This window comes from Pseudorca crassidens, chromosome 18 (genome assembly GCF_039906515.1).
Source record: "Pseudorca crassidens isolate mPseCra1 chromosome 18, mPseCra1.hap1, whole genome shotgun sequence".
NCBI lineage: Eukaryota > Metazoa > Chordata > Mammalia > Artiodactyla > Delphinidae > Pseudorca > Pseudorca crassidens.
This window is the reverse complement of record NC_090313.1, coordinates 78,784,396-78,800,523: the sequence shown is the minus strand read 5'-3', so window position 1 is coordinate 78,800,523 and position 16,128 is coordinate 78,784,396. Positions and strand designations below refer to the sequence as shown.

At 41.0% G+C, this 16,128-nt stretch overlaps 1 protein-coding gene across 1 annotated transcript in view; it reads right to left on the bottom strand.

Moving 5' to 3' along the window:
- MICU2 (mitochondrial calcium uptake 2) overlaps positions 1 to 16,128 on the bottom strand; it is an 84,690-nt gene that overhangs the window by 51,734 nt on the left and 16,828 nt on the right. Inside the window, exon 2 of the mRNA XM_067713754.1 lies at positions 4,272 to 4,416. Within this exon, the coding sequence (XP_067569855.1) occupies positions 4,272 to 4,416 (145 nt within the window). The remainder of the gene's footprint in view (positions 1 to 4,271; positions 4,417 to 16,128) is intronic.

Sequence of the window (16,128 nt, the reverse complement as noted above, 5' to 3'; positions counted from 1 at the left end):
AATTCCAATGGTGCTTTTTTTTTTTTTTAACAGTACGTGGGCCTCTCACTGTTGTGGCCTCTCCCGTTGTGGAGCACAGGCTCCAGACGCGCAGGCTCAGCGGCCATGGCTCACGGGCCCAGCCGCTCTGCGGCATGTGGGATCTTCCCAGACCGGGGCACGAACCCGTGTCCCCTGCATCGGCAGGCAGACTCTCAACCACTGCACCACCAGGGAAGCCCCAATGGTGCTTTTTGAAGAAACAGAAAAGGCCATCCTAAAATTCATATGGAATTTCAAGAGACCTTGAATAGCTAAAAGAATCTTGAAAAAGAACAAAGTTGGAAGTTTCAGACTTCCTGATTTCAAACCCTAATACAAAGCTACAGTAATCAGGCCTGTGTGGTACTAGCAAAGGATACACATACAGAACAACAAAACAGAATTGAGAGTTTGGAAATAAACCTATACATTTATTTTGGATATTGACAAGGAAGCCAGGAAAATTCAATGGGGGAAACAACACTCTTTTCAACAAATGAATAATCAGATCATTAGATAACAGATAAAAATAATTAGATAATAAATAATAAACAGAGAGCCACATGCAAAAGAATGAAGTTGCACCCTTTTACTTCACACCACTTACAAAAATTAACTTAAAATGGATCAAAGACCTAACCTCAATAGTTAAAACTATAAAACAGGGGCAAATCTTTATGACTTTGTATTTGGCAATATTTTCTCAACTATGACACTAAAAATATAGTCAACAAAAGTAAAACAAATACATATGACTTCATCAAAATTAAAAACTTTTGTGTATCAAAGGACACTATGAAGAGAGTGAAATGATAATCCACAGAATCAGAGAAAAACGGAATTTGCCCATTTCATCTAAGTTATTTGCATACAGTTGTTCATTGTATTCCTTTACGATCCTTTATGATCTAAGTTATTTGCACACAATTGTGTTCCTTTATGATCTTTTAGGATCCTTATGATTCCTTTATGATCCTTTATGTATTCCTTTATGATCCTTTTGACTTCTGTTAAGGTTGTTAGTAATGCTCCCTCTTTCACCGTTTTCTAATAGTTTTGAGTTTTCTCTTTTTTTTCCCTTGGTCAATTTAGCTAAAGTTTTTTCAACTTTTGACACCTCTTTTCAAAGAAACAGCTTTTAGTTTCATTGATTTTCCTCTACTTTTTCTAGCCTCTATTTTCTTTATCTATCATCTTTGTTATTTCCTTTCTTTTGCTTGCTTTAGGTTTAGTTTGCTCTTCTTTCTCCAGTGCCTTAAGATGACAGGTTAGGTTACTGCTTTGAGACCTTTTTCTTTATTAATACAGGTATTTACTGTTGTAAACTGTCCTCTAAGCACTCTTTTAGCTGCATTCTATAACTTTTGATGTATTATGTCTTCATTTTCATTCATCTCAAAGTATTTTCTTTTTCTTTCTTTTTTAAGAAATTCAAGTATAGTTGATTTACAATGTTGTGTTAGTTTCAGGTGCACAGCAAAGTGATTCAGTTATACATATATACATCTGTTCTTTTTCAGATTCTTTTCCCTTATAGGTTAATACAAAATATTGAGTATAGTTCCCTGTGCTGTACAGTAGATCCCTGTTGGTTATTTATTTTATATATAGTAGTGTGTATATGTTAATCTAAAACTCCTAATTTATCCCTCCCCTCCATTTTCCCCTCTGGTAAAGTTTGTTTTCTATGTCTGTGGGTCTATTTCTGTTTTGTACGTAAGTTCATTTGTATTTTTTTTTTTTGGTTCCATCTATAAGTGGTATCATATGATACTTGTCTTTGTCTGGCTTACTTCACTTAGTATGATAATCTCTAGGTCCATCCATGTTGCTGCAAATGGCATTATTTCCTTTTTTTTTATGGCTAAGGCTCCACTGTATATATAGACCACATCTTTATTCATTCATCTGTGGATGGACACTTGGGTTGCTGCCATGTCTCGGCTATTGTATACAGTGCTGCTATGAACATTGGAGTGCATGTATCTTTTCGAATTAGAGTTTTCTCCAGATGTATGCCCAGAATTGCTGGAATTGCTGGATCATACGGTAACTCTATTTTCAGTTTTCTGAGGAACCTCCCTACTGTTCTCCACAGTGGCTGCACCAATTTACATTCCCACCAACAGTGCCAAAGGGTTCCCTTTTCTCCACACCCTCTCCAGCATTTACTGTTTGTAGATTTTTTTTTTTGTGTGTGGTACATGGGCCTCTCACTGTTGTGGCCTCTCCCGTTGCGGAACACAGGCTCCAGACGCGCAGGCTCAGCCGCCATGGCTCATGGGCCTAGCCGCTCTGCGGCATGTGGGATCTTCCCGGACTGGGGCACGAACCCATGTCCCCTGCATTGGCAGGCGGACTCTCAACCACTGCGCCACCAGGGAAGCCCTGTTTGTAGATTTTTTGATGATGGCCATTCTGACTGGTGTGAGGTGATACCTCATTGTAGTTTTGATTTGCATTTCTCTCATGATTAGTGATGTTGAGCATCTTTTCATGTGTTTGCTGGCAATCTGTATATCTTCTTTGGAGAAATGTCTATTTAGATCTTCTGCCCATTTTTTGATTGGGTTGTTTGTTTTTTTGATATTGAGCTGCTTGTATATTTTGGAGATTAATTCCTTGTCAGTCATATTGTTTGCAAATATTTTCTCTCATTCTGTAGGTTGTCTTTTTGTTTTGTTTATGGTTTCCTTTGCTGTGCAAAAGCTATTAAGTTTCATTATGTCCCATTTGTTTATTTTTATTTCCATTACTCTAGGAGACAAATCCAAAAAGATATTGCTGTGATTTATGTCAAAGAGTGTTCTGCCTACATTTTCCTCTAGGAATTTCATAGTATCAATCCCACATTTAGGCCTTTTGAGTTTATTTTTGTATTCATCCTGCTTGGTATCCATTTTGAGTTTATTTTTGTATTAATCCTGCTTGGTATTCTGTGAGTTTCTTGAATCTGTGGTTTGGTGTTTGTTAATAATTTTGGAAAATTCTCAGCTGTTAATACTACAAATATTTCTTCTGTTCTTTCTTCTCTTTCTGGTATTGCCATTATGGGCATGTTACACTTTTTGAATTATACCACAGTTTCTGAATATTGTTTTTTCCAGTCTTTTTTCTTTTCAGTTTGGGAAGTTTTGACTGACATACCTTCAAGATCACCAATTATTTTCTGGGCCCAGAGGATTATTCTGATGAGACCATCAAAGGCATTCTTCATCTCTGTTACAGAGGTTTTTATTTCTAACATTTCCTTTTGACTCTAAGAGTTCCCCTATCTCGGTTTACATTACCCATCTGTTATTATATGTTGTGAACTCTTCCTTTTAGAGTCCTCAGTATATTATGGTTATTCAGAATTCCTGGTCTGACAATTCCAAAATATCTGCTATATTTGAATCAGGTTCTGATGTTTGCTTTTGCCTCTTCAGATGACGCTTTTTGCCGTTTAGCATACCACTTGATTTTACTGTTGAGAGCCAGATATGATGTGCTGGGTAAACATTACTGCAGTAAATAGGCCTTTGGTGTGAGGTTCTATGTTTACTTGGCTACCATTAGGCTACCATTCTTATTAGTCATCCATTTTATCCACATCAGTGTATACATGTCAATCCCAATCACCCAGTTCATCCCATCACCACCCCACCCCTTGTGTGACCCTCCTAATTGCTCTAACCTAGTTTCTTTTTTTTGCCCAATTTAAAACATCAACACCACCAAAACGTAACATCTTGGATGAATTAGTTACCCTATTAAGAACTTATTTAGTGACATTTAAAAACTTACCTATTTTTTCCCTCTCTTTAGGATACTTTTTTTTTTTTTTTTTGCGGTACGCGGGCCTCTCACTGCTGTGGCCTCTCCCGTTGCGGAGCACAGGCTGCGGACGCGCAGGCTCAGCGTCCATGGCTCGTGGGCCCAGCCGCTCTGCGGCATGTGGGATCTTCCCGGACCGGGGCACGAACCCGTGTGCCCTGCATCGGCAGGCGGACTCTCAACCACTGCGCCACCAGGGAAGCCCTTTTCCTCTTTTTAGAAAAACCCACATACAAAGCAACTATTTCTTAGATAAATAAATAAATAAAAGTTTAGTCTCACAAGGGTTGAAAGTCTAAATAATTAAGTAAACGCATGGTACAAAGAATGATGATAATTAAGATGAAGAAAAGCTGTTACCAATTCTATAAAACAGAGGTTTTTCAGCCCTAATATTTGATTTTTTTAACTTAAAAAACAAAAACACAACTTACGTTCGATTTGGTCAAACATTACTGAGAAGAGGAAGTCCCGTGGTGTCATGTAATACTCTCCCCCGTGTTCCAGTGAGGAAAACTGCATGAAGCGCTGTTTACGAGGAGACGGTTTCCCTTTCATCTCTCCAGAGTCCACACTTTCCTAAAAGAAAAAGAAATTGCAATTTCAGATTTTTTTCAGTATCAGTCCCCAACTTAGCTACTTCTACAATAATCTTTAAAGAGTAATTTTAGTGTTTAGGTATAACAACCTCCAAACTTTGAAGTCATTTACTGAACAGATATTTACTGAGTGCACAGGCACTGAAAACAGAGCAGTGATGAGGCTAACCTGAGGAACCTGCATTCCCAAACAGGAGAATGACAATTAACGAATAAATGTATAAAATAATATAAGACACTAAGAAGTGCCATGAAGAGATATAAAGCAGGATAAGAAAGTGATTAGTAACATTTCGGGGCTTCCCTGGTGGTGCAGTGGTTGAGAATCCGTCTGCCAATGCAGGGGACACGGGTTCGAGTCCTGGTCCGGGAAGATCCCACATGCCGCGGAGCAACTAAGCCCGTGCGCCACAACTACTGAACCTGCGCTCTAGAGCCCTCGAGCCACAACTACGGAGCCCGTGTGCCGCAACTACTGAAGCCCGCACGCCTAGAGCCCGTGTTCCACAACAAGAGAAGCCACTGCAATGAGAAGCCCGTGCACTGCAACGAAGAGTAGCCTCCACTCGCCGCAACTAGAGAAAGCCCGCGCACAGCAACGAAGACCCAACGGAGGCAAAAATAAATAAATAAAATAAATAAATTTTTTTAAAAAGTAATATTTCATTGGGATGGACAAGGAGAGCCTTTCCGAACAGGTGACATTCAACGAGACTAAATGAGGCAGGCCTTGTGGGCTTGGGCTCTGGAGGGAGAGCATTCCAAGGAGGAGGTAAAGAAAGAAGACAGACCATGGGACAGGAACAAGCGTGGTGTGCTCAAGGGTGGTATGGCGGAAGAGAAGCTCAGGGAGACAGGACGGCAGCAGATCATGTAAAGATGAAGTACATCCATTCTGATCAGTGGCCCTGATTTTAGGAATATATTAACATCATGGGTGCACAGTGCTAAGAGAAGAAGAATGGCTAAGATATTGTTACTGTCAGAGTCTGTACCTTAGACAATGGGACCTGGGCCTTGACCCAAATGCTGATAGAGACGATACTGAAATATTTATTGCTAACCTTTCACGGAGCACTTACTATGTGCTAGGCACTGTACTAGTTAAGTACCCTCCGTGGACTATTTAGTTAATCCTCACAGTAACTGAACAGTAGATACTACAGTAGATATGAAAACTGTAAAGTAAATGCAGAGCCAGGATAAAAAACCAGGTGTGTCTGACTCAAAAGTGTTTCAATCTCTTAACTACCACAACTACCCTCCTACCCATGGCTAGGCACTGTGCCCTAGGCAGCCTGGAAGAAGACGACATACCAGTCAGCACACGTGCCAAGGTCAAAATAGGAACCTTGACTCAGAACATGTCATCTGTGAAATCCAAGAGCACACTGGCACTCGGGACCGCTTTCCTGAAGGTAACAAGCTAAATCAGACCACGACATCCTTCCTGGACACATCGCTTCCTTTCCATGCTGACACACAAGTCATGTTCAGTAAGTGCTGAGTGGAGTGAAATGGGGAAAAACGGCAATTCCGGTTGCTTAAAGCTCCAAATTCAAAGCCGTCAACAGCTCCCTTTAGCTGATCTCAGTCCTCTAACCAGTATTAATTCTCTCTCCCCAGTTTGACAACTGGCTTCCTTGAGTGCCTACCAGAATACTGGCCGTATACAGAACACTCAATAATACTGCACTGAGAGTGCCCTGTCTTCTCCAGATCTTGCCTCTTCATGTCTTTCCTTTTCTTTCCCCTTAAATTACTACTATAAAAATAACTCAAGGGGCATGTCTTAATTATATGAGTCGATACTCTTATCTCAGTCATCAGAAAATTGAATTTTATTAATATTTTCTGAACATTTTATACATGAAGTAGATAAATTATCATTTGATATATTATCAAATGGATAGTATTTGTAGGAAAACAGTGGTAAACAAGACAAACAGTAATTCCTACTAGAATGTACTAAGTGCCTTGGCAGTGAATTTACAGAAAGTATACAGATGGGATAGGGAAGGGAGAGGGGTAAGAGTCTTCTCAGTAAATGTCACAGCACTGGCAAAGTCCTAGATACAAGAGTAATACAGTGTATTGAAGAGCTGAAGAAGTTAAACACGGATATATACATTATTAGCTTAAAGAATATTTGTGTTTATTATACTAATGTTAATATATAGTCTATTAGATTTTAAAAGGTAAATAATCTATATAGAAATAGGTATATGAATTTCCAAATCTTTAAATAAATGTTGGTTCTTAAAAAAAATTATTTATTTATTGGCCACGCCACACGGCATCTGGGATCTTAGTTCCCCCACCAGGGATTGAACCCGTGCCCTCTGCAGTGGAAGTGCGGAGTCTTAACCACTGGACCGCCAGGGAAGTCCCAATGCTGGCTCTTTTATATTATCTTGTATCTAAGTTGTTCATGACTAGTTAAAAAAATATCTTTTACCAACCACTTAATCCCTTTTATGCAAACAAACATATTCTTCTTTCTAAACTTCAACCAACTAAAAGGGGCCAATTACTCATTTATCCTCCTCAAGTGCTCTCATAACAGGATGGATCGTTATTCTGTCTCTTTTGGTTTTCATGCTGTCCTCTATCTTGTGGCAATCTTCCTCTTTCCTGGTCCTAATCTATACTGAAAATGACCAACAAGTAAAAACACAAACCTCCCACTCTCTTGCAGCAAGACATGAAAACTATTCCTCCATCTCATGGTTACCATGTTCTATACACTTGTATGCGTCTATAACTTGCATAAGCGTAACATTTCTGAAGATTCTTGAGAAGAGTCAATTATTCTGGGAAGTGTCATTTTATTTTTATTTTAAAAATATTTTTAAACCCTTTACTGAATTTGTTACAATATTGCTTCTGTTTTATGTTTTGGTTATTTGGCTGCAAGGCATGTGGGATCTTAGCTCCCCGACCAGGGACTGAACCCACACCCCCTGAAATGGAAGGTGAAGTCCCAACCACTGGACCACCAGGGAGGCCCCCTGGGCAGTGCCATTTCAGATAATGGTTGATTGGGTTGCCATCCCTTCCGATTTTGGTTAAATATCCTCCCCAATGAACAAGAAAAGGTAGAAACTAAAGCTCCCTTCCCTGGGTTGATTTCTGAACTTGAAACTGCCATATGAATTGTAGCCCATGAATTTAGAAGGTCACTTACAAGCAAATGACCTCCACATTTGCCCACCACCATGATCCTCTACCAGTAGGCGATGTGGCATAAAACTATCTAACGACCCCCTACTAACATCCTTACAACTCAACCTGGTGTCATACCTTTAATTTCTGCTACTTCATAGTATAAATAAACCTATTCTACTACCCCCAAATCCTGCAACTCCCTTTGCCAGCACTAGCAATGTCTCTCCTTTTTCTATTCTTTTCCACCACCTCTCACACTGCTTACTGAGGACACAGCTATCAGTTGGAGGCCATCACCTGTGTAGATACTAATCCCACCATTTCCCTTATGCAATATATAGTGGAAGCCTCCAAGTCACCACCTCTTACTACTAGAGTCTTTCCCTTCATCGTAACTTCTACCCGCCGACCTCCCAAGTAAATACGTAATCAAGCATCTGCTAGTGTGAGGGCACTCCAGGAAGAGACAGGACACATACTAATCAAAGGGGCAACAGGACAGTAATAAACACTAACAATAGAGCTAATGTGAATTAAACACATGCAAGGTAGGGTGCTAAAATCTTTACATACATGGTCCCACTCAACCTTCACAATGACCCCAATAGGAGACTTCATTTTATCAGCCTCATTTTACAAAAGAAGAAACCAAAGCTTGTCAAGGTTAACCAGCTTGCCTGGGTTAACATGGCAAGTCAGCGGATAGCATAGAGGCAATATGACAACCTCAGCTCAACCACTATCCTATGCCCGCTCCTCTAAGGATTACATAAACTAGGAAAATAGAGAAATCAGTGTGGGTAATGACAGTTGAGAAAGTTTTCATAAAAAGAGTGGGATTTAAGTTAGGCTCTAGAGAATAACAAAGAATAGAACTAGAATTAGCCATCCTTAAGACCTGGGCTAAGAGTTGTCCATTTCCTAAATGACATGTATTGTTTCCCTTGTTCAATAAAATTTAAAATAAGTAGGATGTTATGAACACAATTCTTCGCTACAGCAAAATTTACGCAGAGGAAAGAAGAGTATTGTTCTGAAATTTCCAGAGCCTTTCTAATTCCAAGTTGACGAACCAACAAATCAATTTTCTTTAAGTCCCCTTTGTCATACAGCAGTTGAATTTTAAAGGACCACAAATTGATGTGTATTATATATTTATGCTTACTTCGCAGAATTTGGAAGATCAATTGGCATTTTGAATCTTTTATCTATAAAGTTTATTCTTGCCATACTTCACATGTATGACCACTACGATCAAAGCTCCGATGGATGGATTTAACATCAAGAATTAACAATGTCTGTCTGCCCCCAACCCTTCCATCCTCTCCCCTGGTGCTCTCCTGCTCACGTGAGCATGCTCTCTCTGCCCACATCCTCCTGTCTCTCCCCTCCTTCCCGCGCACGTTTCAGGTGGCTTTTTTCTGTTGCTGCTGCTTGCGTATTCCTTGAACTGACCATATGGTTTTGGGCACTCATTCTTCTCTCTCGTTTCCCCTGTCTCTCTCTCACAGATATGTGTACATGTGGCGTATCTGTGGTCAGTTGTGCTTGGTAAACTGAGTTTGAGTTTGGTTAAGTGCAGGTAGAGGATCAGTGTGGATGCGGAGGATGGGGAGGAATAACCAATTCTATCTGAGACAACACAAGGGCAGATGCCCAGCTTAGTGCCGTTAGTACTGCTCCATACCAGGCGGTGAAAAAGTCCACAAATTCATCTTCAAACATTTAAGAACCTGTTATGTGTCACTGTTCTGCAGATATACAGATGGACACTGTGAGGTCTCGGCCTTTAAGGAGCTCACAAAAGGGAATGCTGGAGAGCAAACAAACAATTCAGAGCACTGGCTCCAAGGTCAAACTACCCTGGATGCAAATTCCAGTTCTGTCACTCACTAGGTATGTGACCTAGGACCAATTATCAGCTGACTCACGAACAGTGAGGAAACAGGAATCAAGCTGCCTGGACTTAAATCCCAGCTCTGTCACTTGGCCAAGTTCGAACTGTGACTTCTCCCTAACTAATCTGTAAAATGAAGAAGACAGTAGTATCTACTTAAAGGGTCTTTTATAAACCGTGTGGTTCAATGAAATAATACACATACTACGTGCTCTGGAAGGTCAGCCATTACTATCATGATCGTCGTAATTCAAACAAATGCTCTAACAGAAATATGTAAAAAATTGTAGGAGAAGGCAGAGAGAGGACCAATTAACTGCCTTGTTAATTGGAAGACTTAACAAAGGCATCCCAGGCCAGGAGAAATGGGACCTGGGCTGCAAACGGTGAGGAGTCGCCAAGACCGGGAGCAACAGTAGAGCAAAGCGTGCTACAGCCAGTCTTGAGGTCTGGGCAGCAGGTCCAGGGGGCAGAGAGTCTCTGGGGGACGCGACCAAAATGGACAGAAGGGGAGAAGGGCAGACACAGTGCACCAGGAAGACCGTCTTGGATGTGGGCATTTTCTTTTAATTCACACAAGAGCCAGCGTAGACGGAAGACACTGGAAGGTACACGGCTGATGCTGCAGGATATCTCATACCATGATTCAGCACTTAGTCTACACATCCATCCAATACGCTTGACTTTTCAGTCTCAAAACCCCAGCATATTAGAAACATTACATTACAAATGCTAGAGTCAAGTATACTAGTGGCAGAAGGGAGATCTTACAGCCTGAAAGTGAGACAGGAGAGAAAAATTAAAGAAGCCAGACCTGGCCACAATAGTCTGGATCAATCTATGTCATGACGACCAACAAACAGCCACTAGGTCTATTTATGTGATGATGGTCTTCAGTCACTTAGAAATTGCTAATTATGTAGGGAACATTTTGTTAAAAATGTGTAATGTAGCTTAACTGTTTTTAATGTAAATCTTGCATTAAAAAAAGATGTTTTATTACTTACGAGGGTAATTTTAGTTGTCTGGAAGATTCACTTACAGGGCATAACTCATACCCCACTGACGCTGTATAAACTCAGCATTACTCTCTAATCTACTATATATATCCAAAGCACTTTGTAGAATGTATGTTACATAAAAATACCAGGGCCACGCTTATATAAACTGAAAATGATTAGAACTGTGAGTAAAAGCACAGTGTCTTTCAGAAAAATACAAGTAGACATAGTTCGGGCTCGTCATAAACACTATTACATGTCATATAAAATTAGACCACAGGATACAAATCTTTTCATCTTCCAACACTGTTAACAGTCACTTTTAAAAAAACTTACTACTAGTGTATTCTTAGTCATGATGAGCTCTCACTTACAGGAAAAGCATCTATACAAATAGCCATTCAATATGCTGACACCTAGGTTTCAGGATGTCAGGAGAAATCTGAATGTCATCTCCTAGGGCTAAATCAATTCCTTTCAAACATAAAAGGTATCATAAGGCAAACCATAATTTTAAGTAGTTGATATAGGATATAAATAAATGTTGCTATGCACGTCTAAAAATCTGTTAAATTCCAGGAGCCGTTTCAAGGGTATGGTGAGAATACCAGCACTGGAGGAACTCGGAACCTCCAGCTTTTATTTTTAAAAATATTTATTTATTTATTTAGGCTGCATCGGGTCTTAGTTACAGCACGCAGGATCTTCACTGCAGCACGTGGGATCTTTAGTTGCGGCATGTGCGATTGTTTTTTTTAGTTGCAGAATGCGGACTCTTGGTTGCAGCATGCATGTGGGATCTCGTTCCCCAACCAGGAATTGAACACAGGCCCTGGCATTGGGAGTGTGGAGTCTTACCCACTGGACTACCAGAGAAGTCCCGGAACCTCCAGCTTTTATAGGCTCTGCTACAAAAAACAAGTTTTCTTTTTCCCTTTGGATTTTTGGTTTTCACTCTCAATCTATACGATTATCCACTTGCAAATAAAATTTGGGAAGGTCCTTTCTCTATGCTAAAAAAAGAAAAAGGTATAATGTACCTTCCTGAGTTAACTCTTAATGCAATCAAAGGGTCATTAAAAACAACAAAAACAAAAACAACAAAAAAAACAAAACCATAAATTGATGAGAAAGCAGTAAGTAAAACTTCTTAAAATCTCCGTCCCAAAACCTGACAAAGAACCAGAATGAAAACCAGAAAATAAGGACAGCCATGCTGATGCTAGCTCCTACCTCCCACTCTAAACTGTTCTAGAAAGATCTTCTATTGATAGATACTGATAATGCTGACCCACCTGCACGACAGTACTAGGAATGAAAACTAGTTTCCTCCCCCAGAGTGTGATGGAACGAGAGGACGAGATTCTGGAATCCCTTGCGGATGGGGCAGCTGGGCCTGGGTGTGTGCACTGCACGCCTCCGGGGGCCCCCTCACACTGGGATCGCAGACAGCTGTGGAGCAGATGGCAGGAAGGTGCACTGTGGAAGGTGACTACCTCTAACCTGCAGGGGTAACGCTGTCACTGAGAGCTCCCAAGTGCAGGGATGTGCAGGCCAGAGAGGACCGTGGGGAGTCCCCCCGGAAACCCCTGTCACTCGCTGCTGTCACTAGAGACCCAGCACATGCCTCTTTCCCCTCCTGCGTCCTGTCAAAGGAGGGCTGGCATCAGCAGAGGATGCCGGGCACGGCTGGGCAGAGGAAAATACTGCGTCCACAGCCACGCTGACCAAAAAGCCAGCAACTATGTCCGAGGGCACTTCTCTAAAGGGGCAGGCACTCCAAACAGGGGGAATCGCAAAGGCCACCCCTGGGGATGCGCTAACCCCCAGCGTGGCAGGAAGGCAGAACGCCCAGAGGAGAGCCAGGACACACCTCGCTCCTCCTCCAGTCCCGCAGGCAGCAGACTGACCCACAGTCCATGGAAACTATGAACATCCTGCTCTGCAGCTAATGTTCTGATGTGAAGGTAAAGAGTGCTCAGTTCAAGATGGAAAGGGTCAAGCTTATACACTCACAATGTCCTTGGCAAATAACGTACCTGGCTAGACCATCTGTTTAAAACCTGATGTTGGGCCTGTCCAAATTCTCTGGGAAAATGCAGAGCAATAGGAAACAACAATGAAAATCAAATTCTGAAAGAAAGCAGAAAAAAATCACAGAAAACAAAAGACGTGATCGATGCACTTTAAACATCCGAGAGCAAAGATAAGATGCAAGATGACAGAGGCCTCTGAAAGGGAGCCAGCCCAGCCGCACAAGCGGAGTAGACACGAAAGATGCCAGTATGAAACGAGAAGCTCTAAGAAACAGGAAAGACTAGAACCAACACTGCAGAAAATACACAAACTACGGATAGGAAAAAAAACCACATAGAAGGCAGAAGAAAAGCACAGAGAAAAGCATTTAGGGAAAAGAATATCCACATGTGTGACAGACACCAAGGATTCAACATGAAAACTGCTGTACTTCAGGAAGACAGAGAACAAATCAGCAACAGATTTGCTCAAAAACAGCGTGGGAAAACCTCACTGAAACCCTCAAAGACCTGAATTTACTACCCTATCTGCCACTGCCCTATGTGAATATACTCAGGTTTGAATAATCCTAGAAGACCTCGGGGGAGATTGGTCAGTTTTAGTTCTTTCAGAAAACCTAAATAAGGCAGATGTTAGAAAATCTAAGTAAGGTTAGAACTATGATGCCCTTATTGCTGGATTCAACCTCTTAAAAGCGGTTCTCAGAGAAGATAGTACAAAAAAATGACACAGTAAATGATTAAGCAAGATGTGGTTCTAAGATAATGCTTAAAAGACACACATCACCCTTGTATACTAAGTGAGGAAATGAAAGCAGTGTGAGGGGGTAACATTCTCAAGCTATTCAACCCGAAAGGCTGGGGAGAATTTTTTTTGCCCCTCTTCACTCCAACTTATTTATTGCAGTGCAGGAGAACTATTCAGTAGGAATGGACTAAACGGTACCAATCTTAATGTTTACCTGAAGGAGATATCCTAAGTTACTTGGACTCAACCCTGTCGGCCTCAGGAAGAAGAGGAGCCTATGGAATGTGCTTGTGGAGATCAAAGCACTGCTGAGGGTCTGCTGGGGGCTCTGCCCCTAAACCTCCCGGGACTGGGTGGAAAGTGATGGGAGCGGGGATGAGTCCGTCCCAGTACCACTAGATTTGCTTCTCAAACCTGCATCTAAAGCTAAATGTATGGGAGAGGAGGGGCAGAATCAAAGCTGGGACTGGAGCTATCCTCAACATGTGAGAACCGTCCACATGGTTCCGGTTAAATGTAAAATGCTCCATGGCTTTCAAGGATTACTTGTAATGCAGTAAAAAATGTGACAAAGGAATTAAGAGCAATGAGTGATATGAACTAGATAAAAGAGATCTTTGAAAGCTGATGACTTCTGTGAAAACATTTCACTAGTTTATTGCCTTTAAAGCAACAGGTGCTTCACCATTCTGTCTCTACTTTTCATCCATGAAGTGACAAATTGGAAAAAGTGTTCTGTTCTTTGTTGAACATTCTTTGGTCTCTACATTTCTAATGAAAAAAAGTGGGAAAAGAAAAGCCCTTCCTTACAATGCTTTCAGTATGCCCAACAGATATACATTGCATCAGGCAAAGTGTAGTAAAACCTATTCATTTGCGGTTTTTATTTTGGAATTTGCAGTAATCTGGATAAAATGTAATTGTTTTGTTGTCTTTGAACTTTCTGTAGTGTAATTAAAGAATATCTTTTCTTCTTAAAGAAAACTTCACAACTGGAAATTTTCAGTCATTAGACAGAACTTTTCCATTTCACTCTGAATCAGGGAGTTTTTATTGTACATGAAACAAAATACTACCAGAGTAAATTAGAACTATTCACTGCATAAGCTATGCTTCACGATAAATTCTACAAAATGACAGAGTATTAGTGAGGGAGACAAAAGTCATTCCTGGGAAAACTGGGAGCAACTAAGTAAAGCTTCTCCTGAGAAATGATGGAGTCGCTTTAGCCTACTGCCCTACTCGCAAGGGAAATACTACTCTGTGAACTGCTCCTACAACCATTCAGTATCAACTTATTTAATAAATATTACATGTCTCCTACGACCAAGCACTGTATAAAGTGACACATGAACAGACACCCCCTTTCTAGTGGGGGGAGGCCTAACACAAGTGGGTGAATGCTAGACAGAAGTATGAAAGGAGCACTAAGCACTTAGCAAACGTGAAAGTCCCACAGTGATAAATTCCAATCTCTGATAGTTACTTTTCCAATATTACTTATCAACCATGACATTCTGACTTCTTTCTTTTCAAAATGAGAGATATGTACACGTACCACAATGTTCATAGAAGCACTATTCACAACAGTCAAGACATGGGAGCAACCCAAGTGTCCATCGACAGATGGATGGATAAAGAAGATGTGGTATGTATACACAAAGGAATATTATTCAGCCATAAAAAAGAATGAAATAATGCCATTTGCAGCAACATGGATGGACCTAGAGATTATCATACTAAGTGAAGTAAGCCAGACAGAGACAGACAAATATCATATGACACCATTTATATGTGGAATCTTAAAAAACAAATGAACTTGTTTACAAAACAGAAACAGGGACTTCCCTGGTGGTGCAGTGGTTAGGAATCCACCTGCCAATGCGGCGGACACAGATTTGAGCCCTGGTCCGGGAAGATCCCACATGCTGCAGAGCAACTAAGCCCGTATGCCACAACTATTGAGCCCGCGTGCCACAACTACTGAAGCCTGCGTGCCTAAAGCCCGTGCACCGCAACAAGAGAAGCCACCGTAATGAGAAGCCCGTGCACCGCAAGGAAGAGCAGCCCCTGCTCACTGCAACTAGAGAAAGCCCACACGCAGCAACAAAGACCCAACGCAGCCAAAAATAAATAAAAAACAAAACAAACAACAACAACAAAAAAAAACAGACTCACAGACATAGAAAACGAACCTATGGTTACAAAAGTGGAAAGGGGGCAGGGATAAATTAGGAGTATGGGATTAACAGATACACACCACTATATATAAAATAGATAAACAACAAGGGTTTACTGTATAGCACAGGGAACTAAAAAAAAAGAGAGAGACAGAGATGTACCGAACTAATATTTTTCATTATTATATAATTAAATTTAAATAGAAGACTCCTAACAGGTCTGGTATCAGCAAATTTATCTCGGTTGTGATCTCTCTTCTTCAGGCAACTGAGAAGTACAGCAGAGCCTAACAAGGAGCCTTTTGTGATATAAGCTACGATCTAAATTTCAGGACCCTTACAAACCCATGCAAAAAAGTCTCCTCAAAACTGAGAACTTCAAGTATGCCTGGGGAAAGTGCTGCTATCAAAGGGCTGAGTCATAAACAGAGGCTACCATGAGGGTTAACAACATTTAGGATATTATATCCTACAACACACACAGTGTGGAGCGAAGAGGGGATGGATTAAAGGACCCCTTCTCGCCTTTCTCCCATCCCTCCACAGGCAACAGCTGCAGTCTGTAGCTGTATGTATTTTATAGTTTAGGATTCCAGAAGGAAAGTGATTCATCCATACAGTATTTTGCATTGCTTTCCCCCCATGCTCCCACATTCTCCATG